At 40.1% G+C, this 18,487-nt stretch overlaps 1 protein-coding gene across 14 annotated transcripts in view; it reads right to left on the minus strand.

Moving 5' to 3' along the window:
* The window catches only part of rbfox1 (RNA binding fox-1 homolog 1), a 1,151,227-nt gene that overhangs the window by 89,277 nt on the left and 1,043,463 nt on the right, over window positions 1-18,487 (minus strand). For all 14 annotated transcript variants that reach the window (XM_052021433.1, XM_052021437.1, XM_052021440.1 and 11 more), the window contains one exon: window positions 7,095-7,148. In XM_052021433.1, coding sequence (XP_051877393.1) covers window positions 7,095-7,148 — 54 coding nt within the window. The remainder of the gene's footprint in view (window positions 1-7,094; window positions 7,149-18,487) is intronic.

An 18,487-nucleotide genomic window follows, 5' to 3' on the forward strand; every position in this document is an offset into this window, starting at 1 on the left:
TCTGTATCCTGGAAAGTGAGTTATGTATATTCAAGTAGTACATCACAGGATTCTTGTTAAGCTTTACAGCTATACAGCCTGCTATGACTGAATATTTAATCACAAAAATGAGCTGGCAGATATGATGTACAATGTGGTTAAGCCTTGCAGCGTGTGTCTTCACCGGCAATTGAGAACTGTTGAAATCGTCATTCATCAGTGCCACCCTGACAGCTTTGTATAACCTTCTGTTTTTTTTCACTTATTTATGAAGATTAAAGCTGTCTTAAATCAACAGTTTCTCCTCAGATGTATCATTTTTTTCCTTTTGCAAGCTGGTAAACTTTTCATTATTTAAACAGTTGAGTTGAAAAGCTCTTTAGCAAATCATAAGAAAATCTTACTACTTTACATTTATGCAGAATAATTTTCTACACAGGTAGCTAATAATGAATGCCAATTTAGGGTTACATTTTAAATGCTTCTTCACTGACTCAGTAGGTAGGACTGTTCCATATTGCACTAAGTAACACAGGTCATCATAAGTACTGTGAAGATAAAGGGCCATCAAGAACACTTCCAGGATGTGGAACATGTGAAATAGACAGTGTGTCCCGTCTGGGAAAACCTGGAACTCAACCCTTTTCACTTTGCTTGTGATGACAGAAACAGCTTCAGATTTCATTTCTGATCTGTGCTGTGTAAACTCGTCTCAATCGAAATGGCAATTTGGGGTCTTTATTAGTAACAAGTAGGTTGGAGTATATTTAAGCAGAAATTTAGCTCCTGACTACCTGTTAGCTCTTGCTGTGAAGTGTATGAACATGAGCATAGATATTTTTAATTATTTATGGGAGTGCTCACTTACTTTACAGTAATGTAGTTTGAAGCTCACAGGTTCTGCACTGTCACTTGGTCTCAGTGCAGGAGAGCACCCTGAGTTGCACAACTCCAGAAAATAAGCAGTAACCTGGGAACAATATCAACCGTCCAATTCTACAGTACTCCAAAAAAATTTTAAATTATGATTGCAGAAAATGAAAATCACACAAGGACTGGATTAGAAAGGTTATTCTATTTTCTTGCACACTTGTAATATTATGTTTGGCTTCAATTTACATGTACAATGTTCTGGATTAATTCACTCCTCTATCTAATATAACTTCTAGCATTTAAATCTCAGCATCTAACTTCCCACAAATACAGTCATAACATGGTGGAATTGTTTACAACAGTTCTTGAATGTGTCGCACGATCTTGTCAATTAGACACCGACTACTTGGAGCTTGATGGATATCAGTTTTATCATCAATGTAGGTAGTTATCAAATTACTGAGCAAGAACACTGACAAGCAGGGAAAAAATTAATATACTCATTATGAAAGAAAAATGTGCACTGATGCAAACAGTTAACAGGAAAATAAAAACAGCTGTTTGTTTTTATATTCAAGGAGTATCGCTTAATTTCAAAAAAATTATTCACAGACTAAGTATATTGATTTTCTTTTTATAGTTGGCTACCTTATACACCCTAAGAAATTGCATAATTAAAAAATCGCATTTTCATAAAGAGAAGACAAACAAGCAGTTTGTTTCTCAGTGAAGCATGTAGATCAGATTTTTTTCTTTACCAGAGATTTAATTTTGCTTTGCTAACGCCAGTTATTAAAATTATAGAGAGAAAGAAAAGCTGAACATGTTCAGGTGCCATTTAAACATTCTGTTGGCAAAGACCCACTTGATAAGATACTTAGTGACAATGAGAAGAAAGAAAGATTGGCAAGCAATAATACTGCAGGTACTAAATGTTCATCACTTGAGAGTGGGAAGTTATTCTGAGTAAAGTATGTAACAGGATAATGAATTGGTAATTAACAAAAACAGTCCCTACAAGAATGGGGCAATGGTAAGAGAAACAGGAACATTAAATTGATCTAAAATAAGATATAAGATAAGATACCTTTATGAGTCACATGTACATCGAAACACACAGTGAAATACATCTTTTGCATAGCGTGTTCTGGGGGCAGCCTGCAAGTGACGCCATGCTTCTGGCACCAACATAGTATGCCCACAGCTCCTAACCCGTATATCTTTGGAATGTGGGAGGAAACCGGAGCACCCAGAGGAAACCCACACAGACATGGGGACAACATACAAAGTTCTTACAGACAGCAGCGGGAATTGAACCCAGGTCGCTGATGCTGTAATAGCGCTAAACTAACCACTGCACTTCATGCCTGCCCAATATAATAGCACATTCACAATGCCTGCCATTATTTGCACCATTCTGGTGTTAGGCTAACCAAAATGGAGAAGAATTAATATTTTTTTCTTTAAATTCAATTTTAATTCATGAGATGTGGGTATCACTGGCCATGCCAGTATATACTGATTGCTGCAGAGAAAGTGTTGGTGAACCGCTTTCTAAGACAGCAGCAATAATATAGTGAGTGTACTGTACCATTTTTGTAAGCAACAGCTTTCCAGGATTTTCTCCCAACAATAACAAAGGAACAGCAATCCTCATCAAATGGAGGGCAATGCAATTTGGAGAGGAATTTGGAGATGGTGACATTTCCAAGCACCTGCTGCCTTTGTCCTTTAGGTGGTAAAGACCAATGGTTTGGAAGGTAGTGTAGAAAAAAATGTGGAAACTTGTTGCAGTGCATTTATGAGAAAGTGCACACTGAAGTCATTTGCCCCAGGCATGGAGGCAGTGAATGGGCTGCTAATCAAGCAGGCTGTTTTGAATTGAATAATGTTAAATCTCTTAAGTATCGTGGAAGCTGCAAGCATCCAGGCAATTGCAGAGTGTTCTATCTACATCATGCTAAGTGGAGAGGTGTCTCACTTACCATTGAATATGCAACCTCCAATTTAGTCTCATGACCACAATATTTATGTGGCTGGCCCAGTTAACATTCTGGTTAATTGGCTCAGAAGATGTTGAGAGTGAAGGAATCAAGAGGAGAGTTTGTCATTAGATTCTCTTTGATCAGAGTTGGTTATTGCCTGGAATTGTTATGGTGCAAATGCTACTTGCTGCTTATGAACTGCTGTTCAGGTTTTGCTGTATGCAGGTTCATTATCAGAAAAATTGCAAATGGAGATGAACACTGTTGATGAAGGGGTTTGGGCCTGAGGACCTTCTGGCAATAATACTCTGCAGCTGTGTCTTGAGACTCCCTATTGCTTGCAATAAAATTGTTGGATTTGTCTCATTAATACAAAATAATTTCTTGCATAATCATTTACAATTGATATTTTATTCTGTATGGACCCTGTTAATATGTGATTTGTGATCCTGTAAGAAAATAATGAAACTTGCATATTAATTTTGCCAGTCTAGATTATTCCTAGAGGTTTTATAAATATAATTTTTACTTACTTGTCCTATTTATTATTATTTACTCCTTTTCTAAATGCACACTCTTTCCTTCACTACCGTTCCATTTCCATTTTGACTCCAATTCACCTAATTTCTCTTGTCACTCATTATATTGTTTATTTTATATGTAACTTTCATTGGTCAATTTGCAAATCATACTTAATGCTCATGAGGTTTTAGATAATTTGTTGATGTTGTTGCCTCAAATTCTATGGTTTTGTGCATGGGAAGTCGTGTTTGACGAATCTTTCAGAGTTCTTTGAAGAGGTAGCCAAAAGGGTAGGTGAGGGTAAGGCAGTGGATGTTGTCTATTTTGACTTTAGCAAGGCCTTTGACAAGGTCCTGCATGGCAGGCTGGTCTGGAAGGTTTGGTCCCATGGAATCCAGGGAGAGCAATTTAGGTGAATTCAAAATTGGCTCAGAGGTAGGAAGCAGACAGTGGTGGTTGAAGGTTGTTTCTTGGAATGGAGACCGGTGACTAGTGGTATGCCACAGGGGTCGGTGTTGGGACCCTTGTTATTCGTTATTTATATAAATGATTTGGATGTGAATGCGCAAGGCTTAATCAGTAAATTTGCAGATGACACAAAATTAGGAGGTGTTGTTGATAGTGAAGGTTATCACAGGTTACAGGAGGATTTTGATCATCTGGGGAATTGGGCCAAGGAGTGGCAAATGGATTGCAATACAGATAAGTGTGAGGTGATGCATTTTGGAAAGTCAAACCAGCGTAGGACTTATACCATGAATGGAATGGCACTAGGGAGTGTAATGGAACAGTGTGACCTCGGAGTATAAGTGCAGAGTTCATTGAAAGCCGCGTCACAGGTAGACAGGTTGGTGAAAATGGCATTTAGCACGCTGGCCTTCATCAGCCAGGGCATTGAATATAGGTGTTAGGACATTATGTTGCAGTTGTATAAGTCATTGGTGAGGCACACTTGGAGTACTGTGTACAGTTTTAGCTGCTCTGTTATAAGAAAGATGTAGCTAAACTGGAAAGAGTGCAGGTAAGACTTACAAGGATGTTGCCAGGACTAAGGGAAGTTAGGAGGAGAGATTGACTAGGCTAGGGCTTTATTCCTTGGAATGTAGGAGAATGAGGGCAACCTTACAGAAGTGTTTAAAATTATGAGAGGTAAAGATAAGGTGGACGGTATCAGTCTTTTCTCCAGGGTTGGGGAGTCCAAATCTAGTGGGCACAGATTTAGGGTGAGAGGGGAAATATTTAAAAGGAACCTGAGGGACAAATTTTTCAAGCAGAGGGTAGTGAGTACATGGAATGAGCTGCCAAAGGGAGTAGTTGAGGCAGGTACAATAGTATCATTTCAGAAGCACTTGGATAGGTACATTGAGGAGAGGGGCTTGGAGGGCTATGGCCCAAATGCAGGAAATTGGGACTAGCCAGGTGGACAACGTGGTCATCATGGACTTGTTGGGCTGCAGGGCCTGTATCCATGCTGTATTGCTCTATGACTCTGACTCTCATTCATTTCAGATTTCCTGCAATTTACTCCAAAAAATAAAGCTTTGAAGGGTGGGGAAAAGCAAATCTCAGCAATAACTACTTAGTCCTCATTCCATAACCTTGTTATCCCACCACCAACTCCAGCAATTTCTGGGCCTTTATCTTTGAACACTTAAGGTCAGTTATTTTGTATACATTTTTGATCAGAGAGAAATTGCAGTCTCATTGTTCCTTAAGTGATATTTTAAGAGAAAGTTCATCTTCAGCCAATCGTTGCAAGATGATTGTTTATATTATTAAATGACTGAGACATAATACAAAGGAAGATCTTTTGCTATATGCTATGTTAGTGTTTGCATTGGAGTGTGGAAAACAGCACAACTTACTTCGAAAGTGTGGTCATGTGAACATTCGCATGTCTAGTTTCAGTGAAGTGGCACAGTGCCAATAAAATTCTCAAGTGCTAACTTCTGAGACTTCCTATTGCTCCTGTCAGTGTTGAAATTAGTTTTCTCAGATCATTTCCAAATCTCTAATTTTAAATATGTTTGGAGAAGAAACAGCATGTCCAGACCAATTATTCAATGATAATCTGTATTAATTTATGCAGCAGGGTTGATTCTAAGTTAAATGAGCATTAGTTTAGTTTTGGTTGAGAGATTTCCATATAAACAGCGGTATAAGACTGTCTTACAGGTCGTGACCACGAAGCATTCTCACATAGCAGTGCAAAAGTTTCGAATTATAGACACTACTCCATCTACAACTATAAAACCTGCTTTACTCCTTCACAGGCAAATTTAACATCAGGTTTCAAGATTGAAGTCCAAGGTGAAACCACCAATGAAACAACCCGAGAAGACCTAATACATTTTAAATGTCCAATCAATATCACTGTCAATCTATAATGTGAAATCTATTTGTTTTCCATTATACTTAGCAACGTTTCCAAACTAGGCAGGGATAACATTGCAAAAAAAATCGGTTATTTGCAACTTCAAGAATTGGGCTATTGCCAAATAGAACTTATTGCAAAATGTGAGAATTCTTATATACCTGCACGAAAATTCCTTATCTGATCTTCAAAACAAACAATATGAAAATTATATGTTGCAGAGAGCTGAGTGATCTGAAATAACCAAAGCCCTATCCCAATTGATTGGGTTTGAATGAAAGCAAAATTAGACTGGGTGCAAGACTGATATCTACTCCAAAAATGCCTCCTTTTGACCATGAGGGTTAGAATTCAAACTCTGAAAAATTTTCACCTGTAGAGTTGAGCACGAAGTATTAGGAAAACCAAAGTAAGGAAAAACAAAGTCTCTTATTGCTGTAGTAGAGAGAAAGGAAATCTCAATGAACAACAAGTAGCAAATTAAATGCTTACTCAAGGTGGCATTCAACATTCTATTTTAGGTTGTAAAGAAACAATGAGACTAACACATATAATCCAAAATTTATGCAAGTTTGATTCTATAATGATAATAGTATTTGACCATTCGAAACACAAGTGGTCAAACAATTTCATGAAATGTGAGTAATCCAAGAACATCATTAATTTATGCATGTGGAATTGATTCCAATGAAAAAGAATATACACCTGAAAAATAAACAGCTGCACAATCACTTTCTTCATCGATGTTCAGCCACAATATTAGCAGAATTAAAACCACAGTAAAGTCATGTCAAAACTCTCAAACATTATAGGGTATTAGCAACATACTGTGGGGATAAATATGTCACTGAGAGCATTGCAGATGGGGGTATAAAATGACAAATAATCCACTGACATCACAAGCTGGCCAACAAAACCTACAAAATCCAAAACAGATTTATACAGACACGATCTCAAAAGATAAAGTCTCTCTGTACCAATGCTGCCCCTTAGTTAAGCAGCAGGTGGATATTCTCCATGTACACATCTTTGTCCATCACCAAATGATAGTTATAGAAATTGTAAGTTTTCTGGGTGCTCCTACTTAATATAAAACCAAATTAAAGCTCTGGAAATATTTTAGATTCCTGTTTTCACCTTACTAAGGTAGCACACATTCCCTTATATAAGTAGCATGGAGCCAAGAATTTGTACTTGAGGAAGAAATACATACAACTTACCTGTGAAATTGTTACTGCCTTTATCTCCTGGAATAAATGTAATGGGCACCAGCAGCTTAACTGATGAACCGTGGCATTGGCAGATTGTACAAGACAATGAAGTGAAAACTTTGGATAAAGAATGAATATGGGCTATCTTACCTGCATAGAATTCAGGGCTGTACACTGCACCCACGACTGGGTTTAATTTCCACCCTAAAAGAGAGTAAAGAAAATGATATTATGTCACATGGAGTTCAGTTATCAGAGGATAAAATCCCTTTTGAAAATAGATTGATTTATTCATTATACATTAATGAAACAATATCTAAATAGGGTACCTTGATTTGCTATCAAAGTAATGGTGAGACCAATGTATTGAACACAATTTATGTAAAATGCCCAGCAACATCAGGTGAGGGTGGATCTGTGGCTAAATATAGAAAGCCACAGGTTGCTTCCTGAGAAGCAATGGTCCACTGCTGCAGTTGTAAAGGCAGCACTTCACCTTCTGGATCATCATGGAGCTACGTAGCATCATAGATATCAGCCACTAGAAGTTGAGTCTTGCCTCTATAAGTCTAACCACCCTGTGAATGATGCACATGATACTTACTGCCAAATATCCCTCCTAACAATGAAAATTAACTGTTAGAAATGGGGATAGAAGTTTGTCAGACACACAATATAGTAACCCTTCACTCTGCTACACGAAATTATGATGCATTCAACTGCATGAGGCAAATTTGTTCTTTGGTCCTCAAACATTAATCCTGCATTCACCAGTACTCTTCACAAGGTTCCTCAGTTTATATCACCACTTCGGATTTGGTATCTGGAAATTTAAAATGTTATTCTGTATGGAATGTGAACAAACAGGCAGGAGAAAGTTAATGGTTTCAGTGACATAACAGAGACCTTTCCAAAGTGTAAACAGCATGCATAACTATTATTCTGCTTATGACAAATGCAGAGGAACATTTAAATTCCCAGCTCTACTATTTTTATTTCTTTTAAGCTGCACCAGGGATGATATGCACATTAATGAGAATATTTGGAGGTCCATGTTTTCAGCCTGACATATTTTCCTACCTTTTAATGCAGCTTCACTTTTCCTGCTGTTTTGGGCTTTTTATTTTCTGCATCTTTGTCACAATATAAATAATGAACCTTATCACAGAGAAAGTCAGAAACGGTTTTCTTAAGCCCCATTCTCTGCTTTGCCCCATGAATCTGATTAAAGCTGTTGCTGTTTGAAAGCATCATTGATTAGTTTCCCCAGCAGAGATTCTGGTATAAGCTATCTGAATGTATTTCATATGCTGCTACCATTGCCATCAAAGACCTGACAGATTTCTCTCAGACTTTAAGTTACACTAATGGTCTCTCAATTTGTCCAAGAAAAATCCTCTGAGACTCAGATCGATGTTCACAGCTGAAAGGTTGCTTCATTTTTCATCTCCTTCCCACTCCGATAGCTGGATCATCGAACTTTCCAGTGCTGATGTGGGGAAGACTTCATTTATCATGAAAATAACAGCAATTAAGCTTTGCTTTGTCTTGTCTATGAGCTTTGTGCTGGCCCATAATTGTGTGCGATAATCAAGTTTGATGATGGTGGTTCTCTGCGAGCCTGTAGCTGCCACAGTGCCAATAGCCTGGCACGTTGAAAAGGAAGATACAGCCAAATTCACCAAGGATCATAATGACACAAAACACCTTTTGTTGGCAGTTCAGTAGAGGTGCTCTACACACTTCTTAGATGATTTCTGCACCAATGCATTGTAGGGTGAAAGTCAGGAAAGAACTAGAGATCAGATGCCAATGCAGCCAACCTCCTGCGCTGTTGAGGTGCGGAACCCATGCATACTGAGCTGAGTGTTCACTCCAACTGAGAGTCATAGAGTAATATAGCACAGAAATAGGCCTTTTGGCCCAAATCATCCATGCTGACCAAGATGCCCATCTCAGCGAGTCCCATTTGCCTGTGTTTGGCCCATATTCCTCTAAACCCTTCCTACCCATGTACCTAAGTGTCTTCTAAATGTTGTTATTGTACCTGCCTCAACTACATCCTCTGGCAGCTGCTTCCATTTATGCACCATCCTCTGCGCGAAGAAGTTGCCCCTCAGATCCCTTTTAAATCTTGAACCTCTCATCTTAAATCTATGCTTTGTAGTTTTTGATTCCCTTTCCCTGGGAAAAAGATGGTGTGTATTCACTCTCTCTATGCCAGAGGAAATGTGTGCAGTCACAGGGAGATTGTGCAAACTCCCCACAGACAGAACTGGTCAGGATTGAACTCAGGTCACTGGCGCTATGAGGCAGCAGCTCTACCAACTGTGTCACTGTGTCACTCAATTAAGATAAGATAAGATAAGATATCTTTATTAGTCACATGTACATCGAAACACAGTGAAATGCATCTTTTGCGTAGAGTGCTCTGGGGGCAGGCCGCAAGTGTCGCCACGCCTCTGGCACCAACACAGCATGCCCACAGCTCCTAACCCGCACGTCTTTGGAATGTGGGAGGAAACTGGAGCACCGAGAGAAAACCCACGCAGACACGGGGAGAACGTACAAACTCCTTACAGACAGTGGTCGGAATTGAACCCAGGTTGCTGGCGCTGTATTAGCGTTACTATAACCTCTACACTACCGTGCCACGGTAATGCTTTTTAACTAATGTTTTTAACTAAGTTACTAATTTATAGTTAAATTAGTTTTTCTTAAAGTATTTATTTTTACTTTTTTTTGGTAATTATTTACATCTTGTTCAACTGTTTCAGATCATTAGAGGCCTGTAAAAACAGTTCAATATCTCTGTCAGCAGTGGGCTATCAGAAGGCCTTCACAGCAGTCCAGGAGCAGGGCATGAGGATCTCTACCTGAGGCTTACTTGCCACTCACTGATCAGTCTGCTTCACTGGACAGCCATGGTAGTGGGGCCTGAGGATGCAAATGGAGGCCACAGAAATTAGGTCAGCTGAGAAATAGTGCAGGTGGCAAGCATGGGAAGTGGCCTGGATTGAACGCCATCTGGCCTGTTATCTATCCAGGATTGAAAGGGCAGCTGACATACGTTGTCAAAACTGCTGCTTTATCAAAAAAATTATTCAGGGACAAGCCACAAACAAACCTACTCAGTGGCTGAACCTATATCCCTAATTCAAATGGCAAATCCTACCCTTTCCTGCAAGAGAAGCCATTAACCATTTTTAAGGTACTGCTTTCATTTGAGAAGACCTGAAAAGAGAGCAGCCAAAACGATGCAGCTAGCCAGATTCAGGCCACAGCAAGGCAAGTTTGAGGACCAGTGGCCCAACTTCCATGGTCACTGGCCCTCAAACCTGATTAAACTTAATTAAAATTAAGGCCATGGAATGGAAAATGCAGGTTAAGATAAGAATAATGGATAAGGGCCGAGGAATTCTTTCATATTGAGCAACATTCTTATCCATTGTAGGAACAAATGTTATCAAAACTTGTACGTGCACCAAGTTATGTTGTAGGGCTTGGAAAAGAGCTCCTGGTGTATATTGTACCCAAAAATTGTTAAAAACTCACCATTATGGAAGGAATTTATTTGAAAATATAATTATAAACAAGATTACAAGGCACAGAGAAAAAAACAGAGTTGAGTGGAGAGAGCACACATGGATTTGCACTCACTAGGTCACTTCTTATGAACCTAGCTGAATTTTTTGAGGAAGCAACTTAAGTAGTGGACAGATGTGTCAATAGACACAGTTAAAGAATATTCAATAAAGCTACACATAGATAAACAACTAAGAGTAAGGTCATGGAATGAATGGCGCATGGCACCTGGTTAAGATAAGAAAAAATGGATAAGGGCAAGGAATTCTTTCAGACAGAACAACATTTTTATCCATTGTAGGAAGAAATGTTATCAAAACTTGCATATGCACCATTCATCCAGATTTTCATCTCAGGTTCCCTGTATATGAGATGATATTTATGAAGGATGATGGGCAAACTCATTGACATAAAATGATTGCATGTGCTCAAATGATGTCATTTGCAGGGAATTCTGCAATGTATTCAAGATACATGAATGCTCTAAATGTTGTCAACCCTATTTGAGATGCTGGTGGATGTCCAAGAAGTCTTGCATCCTCAAAATAGGTTTCCCTATAACATCTTGTACAGGTATTTTTTCACTCAAAGATGAAGTCAGTGAAAGTTGGGGAAAAATGGCCTGATGTTCAGTAATATGTTTTATGATTCAGGGGAGCCACAAGATGTCAGAGAGTTGGGATTCAGCCCCTGCAAGTCAGAGATCAATTTACCCAACAGCACTGTCCCACTCTGGTTGGCACATTTAATGGCAATACTTGGATAGGACCTTGGTGAATGGAGAAGGGAAAACTTGAGAAGGGAAAGGTTAGAAGAAATGAGCAGAATAAAGCTAGTGCACAAGGAAACACAACCTTGCAGAATGGCTGCTGGACATTTGGATTATTTTTAGCTCATTTAATTAGCTTAAATCATGGCCCAATGGATTTTTTTCTCATCAAAGTGTCAAATGGATCTGCAATCAAGACAAGTGAAACGATTTCCTGATCAACCAAGTTCTCCAGAATGGAGGTAGTGCTCAAGGGGTTGAATGGTCCACTCCTGTGGAACTGTCTACATCTATGGAATGAAGAATTATTGTCTTTTATTAATAGGTAAAGAAGTATCACTTATTTTTTTCTTTATCTGTCAAACTTGGAAATTGACTAGTAAATCATTGACTAATCAGAGACTGGTTACTGAAGTTTCATAGTCACAAAAGGCTAAATGTGATGAAGATCTCAACTTCAAACATCAAACTTTTCCTTTGTGCAGGTGACTTGTTTCATTTCTGTACTTGTCCCAAAGATGCCATTATTTTTTGAGGTGATTAGTCATTAGTCTCCCACTAAAAACAATGGATGTGCATTAGAACACTTAACAGTCATGGAGAAAGTTCACTCTTCTATTCTTCAGTACTCTAACCTGTCAGAACTTGGTACCCTGTTGAATTCTGAATATTAATGTGAGTTTCTCGTCAACTGCAAAGTGCAGGAAATCTCTCTTTCAGCCAAAAATAACCTTCCAGTTAAAATTGACATTACTGGAGAGCTTATTTATACATTGGTTTTGGTTAGACTTGTTGCATGGTGCAATCTCTGAATTTGGCAGTGGGTTCAGGATCTTCCCAAGGCCAAGATTTATTAATTTACTTAACTTCAAGTTACATACGATTGCCAAAGTACACAGCTATTCCAATCTGAAATTAAGTTGCCAATATAATTAGATCTACAATGCAACCAAGCCAACATCCCATTATTACCACTGTAGAGAATAACAGGAGATGTGGGATGCTTCCATTGCTTTAGTTCGGATTGGAAATACTCAGTTTGCTATTAAGTTCTCAGCAGCAAGATCTTGTTGCTTATATCATTACACATAGCACAATTAAAAAGAATTAGAGGAATGTTTTTTGCATCACCATTATGCCAAGATTATTTTCAGTACTAATATTTCAATAAACACACTGGTGCAAGTGCAGTATCAGGGAGATCTCTGGCAGCAATCTGTCCTTACTTTCTTGAAATTCAAGAGTCCAACTTCTTGTAGGGTGCACTGGCCTCCACTGAAGCAGCAGTGGCTGAATGAGCAATAAATCTTGGCTGAAACACATTCCAGAGCTGGTTCTTTCCATTAGCTAGCAGAGCTTTAAGTGGAGCAAACAACTGGCCAACTCTAATCGCACAAAGGGTACTTTTGCAAACAATAGCCTTGCAGAACTGAATCTCTGTTGTTTATTTTGAGGAAGCTGCCCGGCTTCCAGCAGCAACGTGGTCTGTGCCCAGCTGAACTCTAAATAAATTCAGGGGGCATTTCCTTCACTTGGAGTATTTTTTTCCGATGGGGAACACCCATGTGCTTTTCACATCCAATAATGTGGCAACAAAAAAAAACTATGAAGCATTTTGAATTGATGTACATTGTCCATCATGTACAAAAATGCTGAACACTTTCTCATGAAGCTGATGCTCCTTAGTAATGTTCAGTCACATTTTCCTACCTATCAACTTATGAATTATTGACAAATCTTAGATTTGACTGCAATCCATTGGTGATGCTTGTCAATGTTGGCGAGTTCCAGATAGAAAATTCAGATTACATTATTCAAAGAAAATTATATAAATCGTTCATATAAAATGATTTCATTGCAGACATGAAAGTCTCTCAGAAATGCAGATTTTAATTTTCAGTTATCTCATTTACAATCGTTTTGTGCTTTTATCCGGGATCCACCTACAGAACCATCGCCCACGGTGATGTATACTAAATCAAAGGAAGGGCAGATCTTTCAACATGTTAAGCATGGAAAACTGCCAAGGGCCTTGGTACCTTATGATTTTGTAAATGTGAGTCAATGGCATTTTTAAAATATCAGACTTTTCAACATGGCCATAGTTACATTTCAACTTGTACTTATACAGCACTTCTGGCAGTATAACATCCCAAGTTGCTTCAGCAGATGATAATCAGATCAATTTTGACACTATGAAAATAAGGCAAAGGTAGGAATGATGATAGAACATCCTAAACAGAAGAGAGATAGTTGCTCAGAAAGGTGTGCTAAATTGGCAGTGCGCAGTGGTATTTTTTGAGGACTCAATGTTTGCAAAATCATAAGGCACCAAGGCCCTTGGCATTGTGCCGTACAATAGCAGCTTCCCATGCTTAGCATGCTAAAAGATCTGCCCTTCGTTTGATTTGAATTATGGACTGGATGGCATGTGTGGATCAAAGGGTACAGATTGCGAGAGGGCCATGTGGAAGAGAGGCCAGAGGCAGAGTAGAGATCTGTACATCAAGAGTGCAGGAGGAAGAATAGTGTTCATGACTGACCAAATAACAGGGACATTTAAAAAAATTATGAAGATTTAGCGGTCTTGAAAGAAGGCGTGGCTCTACCTCTAGCTTTGAATCTTATCAAAGGTCATCAGGAGATTTCGGGGCAGGTGTTCCATGGGTGGCTGAAGCCAGCTTGAAGCCCACCCACCTCTGAGGCCTTGTTATACATTGTTGGACAATCCTCAGGTATGGGGTGGGTGGAGTGGTGGGTGGGAGAGGATGTCGGCTCGCTTGAGCCCTTGCGTTCATCTCAAGTAAGTTCATGAAGACAGCAACTCTGGGGGGGTCTGAAGGCAGCTCTACTCATAGAACAGTACAGCACAGGAACAGGCCCTTTGGCCTACAATGTTGTGCCGAACTAATTACATTAGTAATAAAATGCCCAACTAAACTAATCCCTTCTGCCTACACAATGTCCATATCCTACCATTTAACTCACATTCATGTGCCTATCTAAGAACTGCTTGAACGCCCCTATCGCATTTGTCTCCACCACCATGCCAGGCAGCACATTCCAGGCACCCACCACTCTCTGTGTAAAAAACCTTGCCCCGCACACCTCCTTTGAACTTTCCCCCTCTCACCGTAAATGCATGCCCTCTGGTATTAGACATTTTAACCCTGGGGAAAAGATACTGACTGTCCACTCTATCTGTGCCCCTTATAATCTTATAAACCTCTATCAGATCTCCCCTCAGCCTCCACTGCTCCAGAGAAAATAACCCAAGTTTGTCCAACCTATCCTCATAGCACCTGCCCTCTAATCCAGGCAGCATCCTGGTAAACCTCTTCTGCACCCTCTCCAAAGCCACAACATCCTTCCTATAATGGGGTGACCAGAACTGAATGCAATACTCTAGATGCCGCCTAACTAAAGTTTTATAAAGCTACAGCATAACTTCTTGACTCTTGAACTAAATGCCTCAACTAATGAAGGCAAGCATGCCATAAGCCTTCTTTACCGCCCTATCAATCTGTGTAGCCACTTTCAGGGAGCTACGAACTTGGACCCCAAGATCCCTCTACTCGTCAACACTGTTAAGGGTCTTGCCATTAACAGTGTACTGTCTCTTTACATTTGATCTCCCATGGTGCAACAGTTCACATTTGGCCTGGTTGAACTCCATCTGCCATTTCTCCGCCCATATCTGCAACTGATCTATATCCTGCTGTATCCTTTGCCAGTCTTCTACGCTATCCACGTCACCATATCATCTGCAAATTTACTAACCCATCCATGTACATTTTTATCCGGGTCATTTATATACATCACAAACAGTAGAGGTCCCAGTACGGATCCCTGAGGAAAGCCACTTGTCACAGACCTCCAGCTGAAATAAGTCCTATCAACTACTACCCTCTGTCTTCTATGAGCAAGCCAGTTCTGAATCCAAATGGCCCATTCGCCTTGGATCCCATGCATCTTAATCTTCTGGATGAGCCTCCCATGAGGGACCTTGTCAAACGCCTTACTAAAATCCATGTAGACAACATCCACAACTCTACGTTCGTCAATCACCCTTGTCGCCTCGTCAAAAGACTCAATCAAGTTAGTAAGGCATGACTAGCCCTGCACAAGGCCATGCTGACTGTCCCTAATTAAGCTATGGGTTTCCAAATGCTCATAAATCCTATCCCTAAGTATCCTCCCCAGTAACTTCCCAACCACTGACGTGAAACTCACCGGTCCATAATTACCAGGATAATCCCAGTTTCCCTTCTTGAACAACATTAGCTACTCGCCAGTCCTCTGGGACCTCACCTGTGGCTAGAGAAGACACTAAGAAATTGGTCAAGGTCCCAGTAATCTCAGCTGTTGCCTCTCTCAATAACCTGGAGTGTATCCCATCAGGCTCTGAGGACTTATCCACCTTAATGACCTGACACTACTTCCTCCTTGATCTCGAAATGCCCCAGCATATTAGCATGCTCCACACTGATCTCCCTATCCTCCACGTCCTCCTTGGTAAATACTGATGCAAAGTACTCATTAAGGATGTGACCCACTTCCTCCGCTTCCAAGCACATGTTCCCCCTTTATCCTTGAGTGGTCCTCCCCTCTCCCTAGTTATCCTCTTGCTCTTGACATATGTATAGAATGCCTTGGGATTCTCTTTAATCCTACTTGCCAAGGACTTTTCATAGCCCCTCCTGACTTTCCTAATTCCCTTCTTGAGTTCCTTTCTGGCTTCTTTATAATCCACAAGTGCTCGGTTTGATCCGAGCTTCCTAAACTTTACACACTTTTCCTTTTCCTTCTTTACTAAATTCACCACCTCTCTCGACGTCCAAGGTTCTCTTACCCTGCCATCCTTGTCCTTCCTTCTTACTGGAACATACCTGTCCTGTACTCTGTGCAATTGGTCTTTAAACACCCTCCACGTCAGATGTGTATTTGCCCAAAACAGCTGTTCCCAATTAATTCTCCCTAGTTCCTGCCTAATGCTCCTGTAATTTGCCCTGCTCCAATTTAATACTCTCCCACAAGGTCCATACTAATACTTAACAATAGCTATCTTAAAACTTAAGGAGTTGTGGTCACTGTTCCCTCACTGAAAGGTCGGTCACCTGGCCAGGCTCATTATCCAACACCAGGTCCAGTATGGCCCCTCCTCTTGTTGGATTATCGACACATTGATTGAAGAAACCCCCCTGGATGCACCTAACAAATTCAGCCCCATCTAAACCTCTTACACTAAGGAGGTCCCAGTTTATATTAGGGAAGTTGACCATTTACTCAGCCCATTTAAGACTGACAGAGACAGTGAGGAAAACAAATTAGAAATACATTAAAAGGAACATTAAGGTCCTTTACAAACGTACTCAAACAAGTACATCATTAACAGCAAGATGAAAACCCTGAGACGTGAAAATTGTTGGGATGTAGAGGATGATCAAAGGAGGCAGAGGCATTCAATAAGCATTTAGCATCAGTCTGTGCTGAAGAGAAGTATATCGGAAAGGAGATCAATCCTGAAGTGAAGGAAAGATTAGCAATAGTGTGATGGATAAAAGCAAACATTCAGATAATCTGGACAAGACAAGGACAGGCAAAGCATTGGGGACTGATGGGATATATCTCAGGATTCTTAACAAGGAAATTATACATGGCTGGAAGTTATAAGGTTAACTTTAATCCTCTCTGCTGCAGGTTTCATGCTGTGAGTCTCAGCACATTTCATTATTGCAAAGGTGGTCCCCAATCTGATTTTAACTGCTGATCGCAGCAATGATACTTAGTGTCTGGCCTCTAAGATCAGAGCAGAAGAGCCAACAGTATCTTAACACATTTCCTATGACATCTTGTGAACCAGGAGTGTTCTTCAGCTTCCAACACGAAACCTTGGGCTTCAACTTCTTGCCTTAGCTTCCGTTCCTTCTCCTCAACCTTGGCTGTCTCAGATTACTGGCCCAGAGACACCACAGAAGCCCACTTCCCCCCAGTAGTCTGCTCCTGCCTGCCAGCCCTCTTGCAGGAGTCCACCTTCAAACATATAAATGAAAGTGGGATTTAAAATCTGCCAAACTTCATGTATTTGGCTGGCCATTAGCTTGTTGATTCCCACCCTCCCCCAACACACACACACACACACACACACACACACACACACACACACACACACACACACACACACACACACACACACACACACAATTAAATATTTAGAGGGGTCACGCAAGGATATTTTTAATGTTAAAGAATGAAATTATATCCACACATCAATAACCTTGTGGGCTTTCTCCTGATTGATTATTGTGGGTGGAGCAAAGCTCCTTCACACCTCCACCACCCCAGTCCTTGCACACAACAACACCATCCCATTCTTGTGGGCAGATTTAATCGCAAAGTTTGTATTAGATCTAAGTGAGTGGAATACTACTAATTGTGAAGGTTTAGTGCGCAGTGTAAAACTATTGCATAAGATGTTAGGAAGTAATCACTAAAATCTTATGCAGTTGCTGGACATTTGGAAAACTCTCACAAAGTAATTTAAAACGTCTAAATAAACCAAAAAATATCAAAATATGCAAATTTACTAAAACTTACCTTCATCCCTTGTTCTTCTTCATTCAAATGAATGGAAGTGCATCTCCTGTGGTTTGGTCTATCCAGGCACAAGTTGTTCAAGTGGACTCCCACCATACAAGGTAGGAATGCTTGCAACTTCACACTTGGCTAACATCAGAGTCTTGTTGGCCTTTCTCTGGTGCACAGCCTTCTGGAAGTTTGGGACTTGTACTCCCTCATGCTTTTGAGGGAATCTCCAAATTGCTGGTACTTAAATGGGGAAATGACAACAATTAGCTATGTAACTGTTGGCATTTTCCTCCAAGCTCTAGGGGATTGTGGGCTTTAAAATAAACAGTGGTGCTAGACAAATCTTAAAAGAATACGTTGAGGAAGCAGCAGGTGGGAAAAGTGTACTGGATGTGGAGAGTGTGGAATTTACAAAAGCCTTTTACTAAATACTATGGTACTGGAAAACTAGCCCATGTTCAGGAGTGTGAAAACAAGAGGAAGAAATTGAAAAATAGAATCGAGAATGTAAAAGAGAGGTAATGATTACATTTCAAAGTGGTTACAAATGGGTTGTGGTGTCCTCGTTCTGTGGTCACACCAGTCATTCACTGTTTAGATC

This window comes from Pristis pectinata, chromosome 8 (genome assembly GCF_009764475.1).
Source record: "Pristis pectinata isolate sPriPec2 chromosome 8, sPriPec2.1.pri, whole genome shotgun sequence".
In the NCBI taxonomy this organism is placed as follows: Eukaryota; Metazoa; Chordata; class Chondrichthyes; order Rhinopristiformes; family Pristidae; genus Pristis; species Pristis pectinata.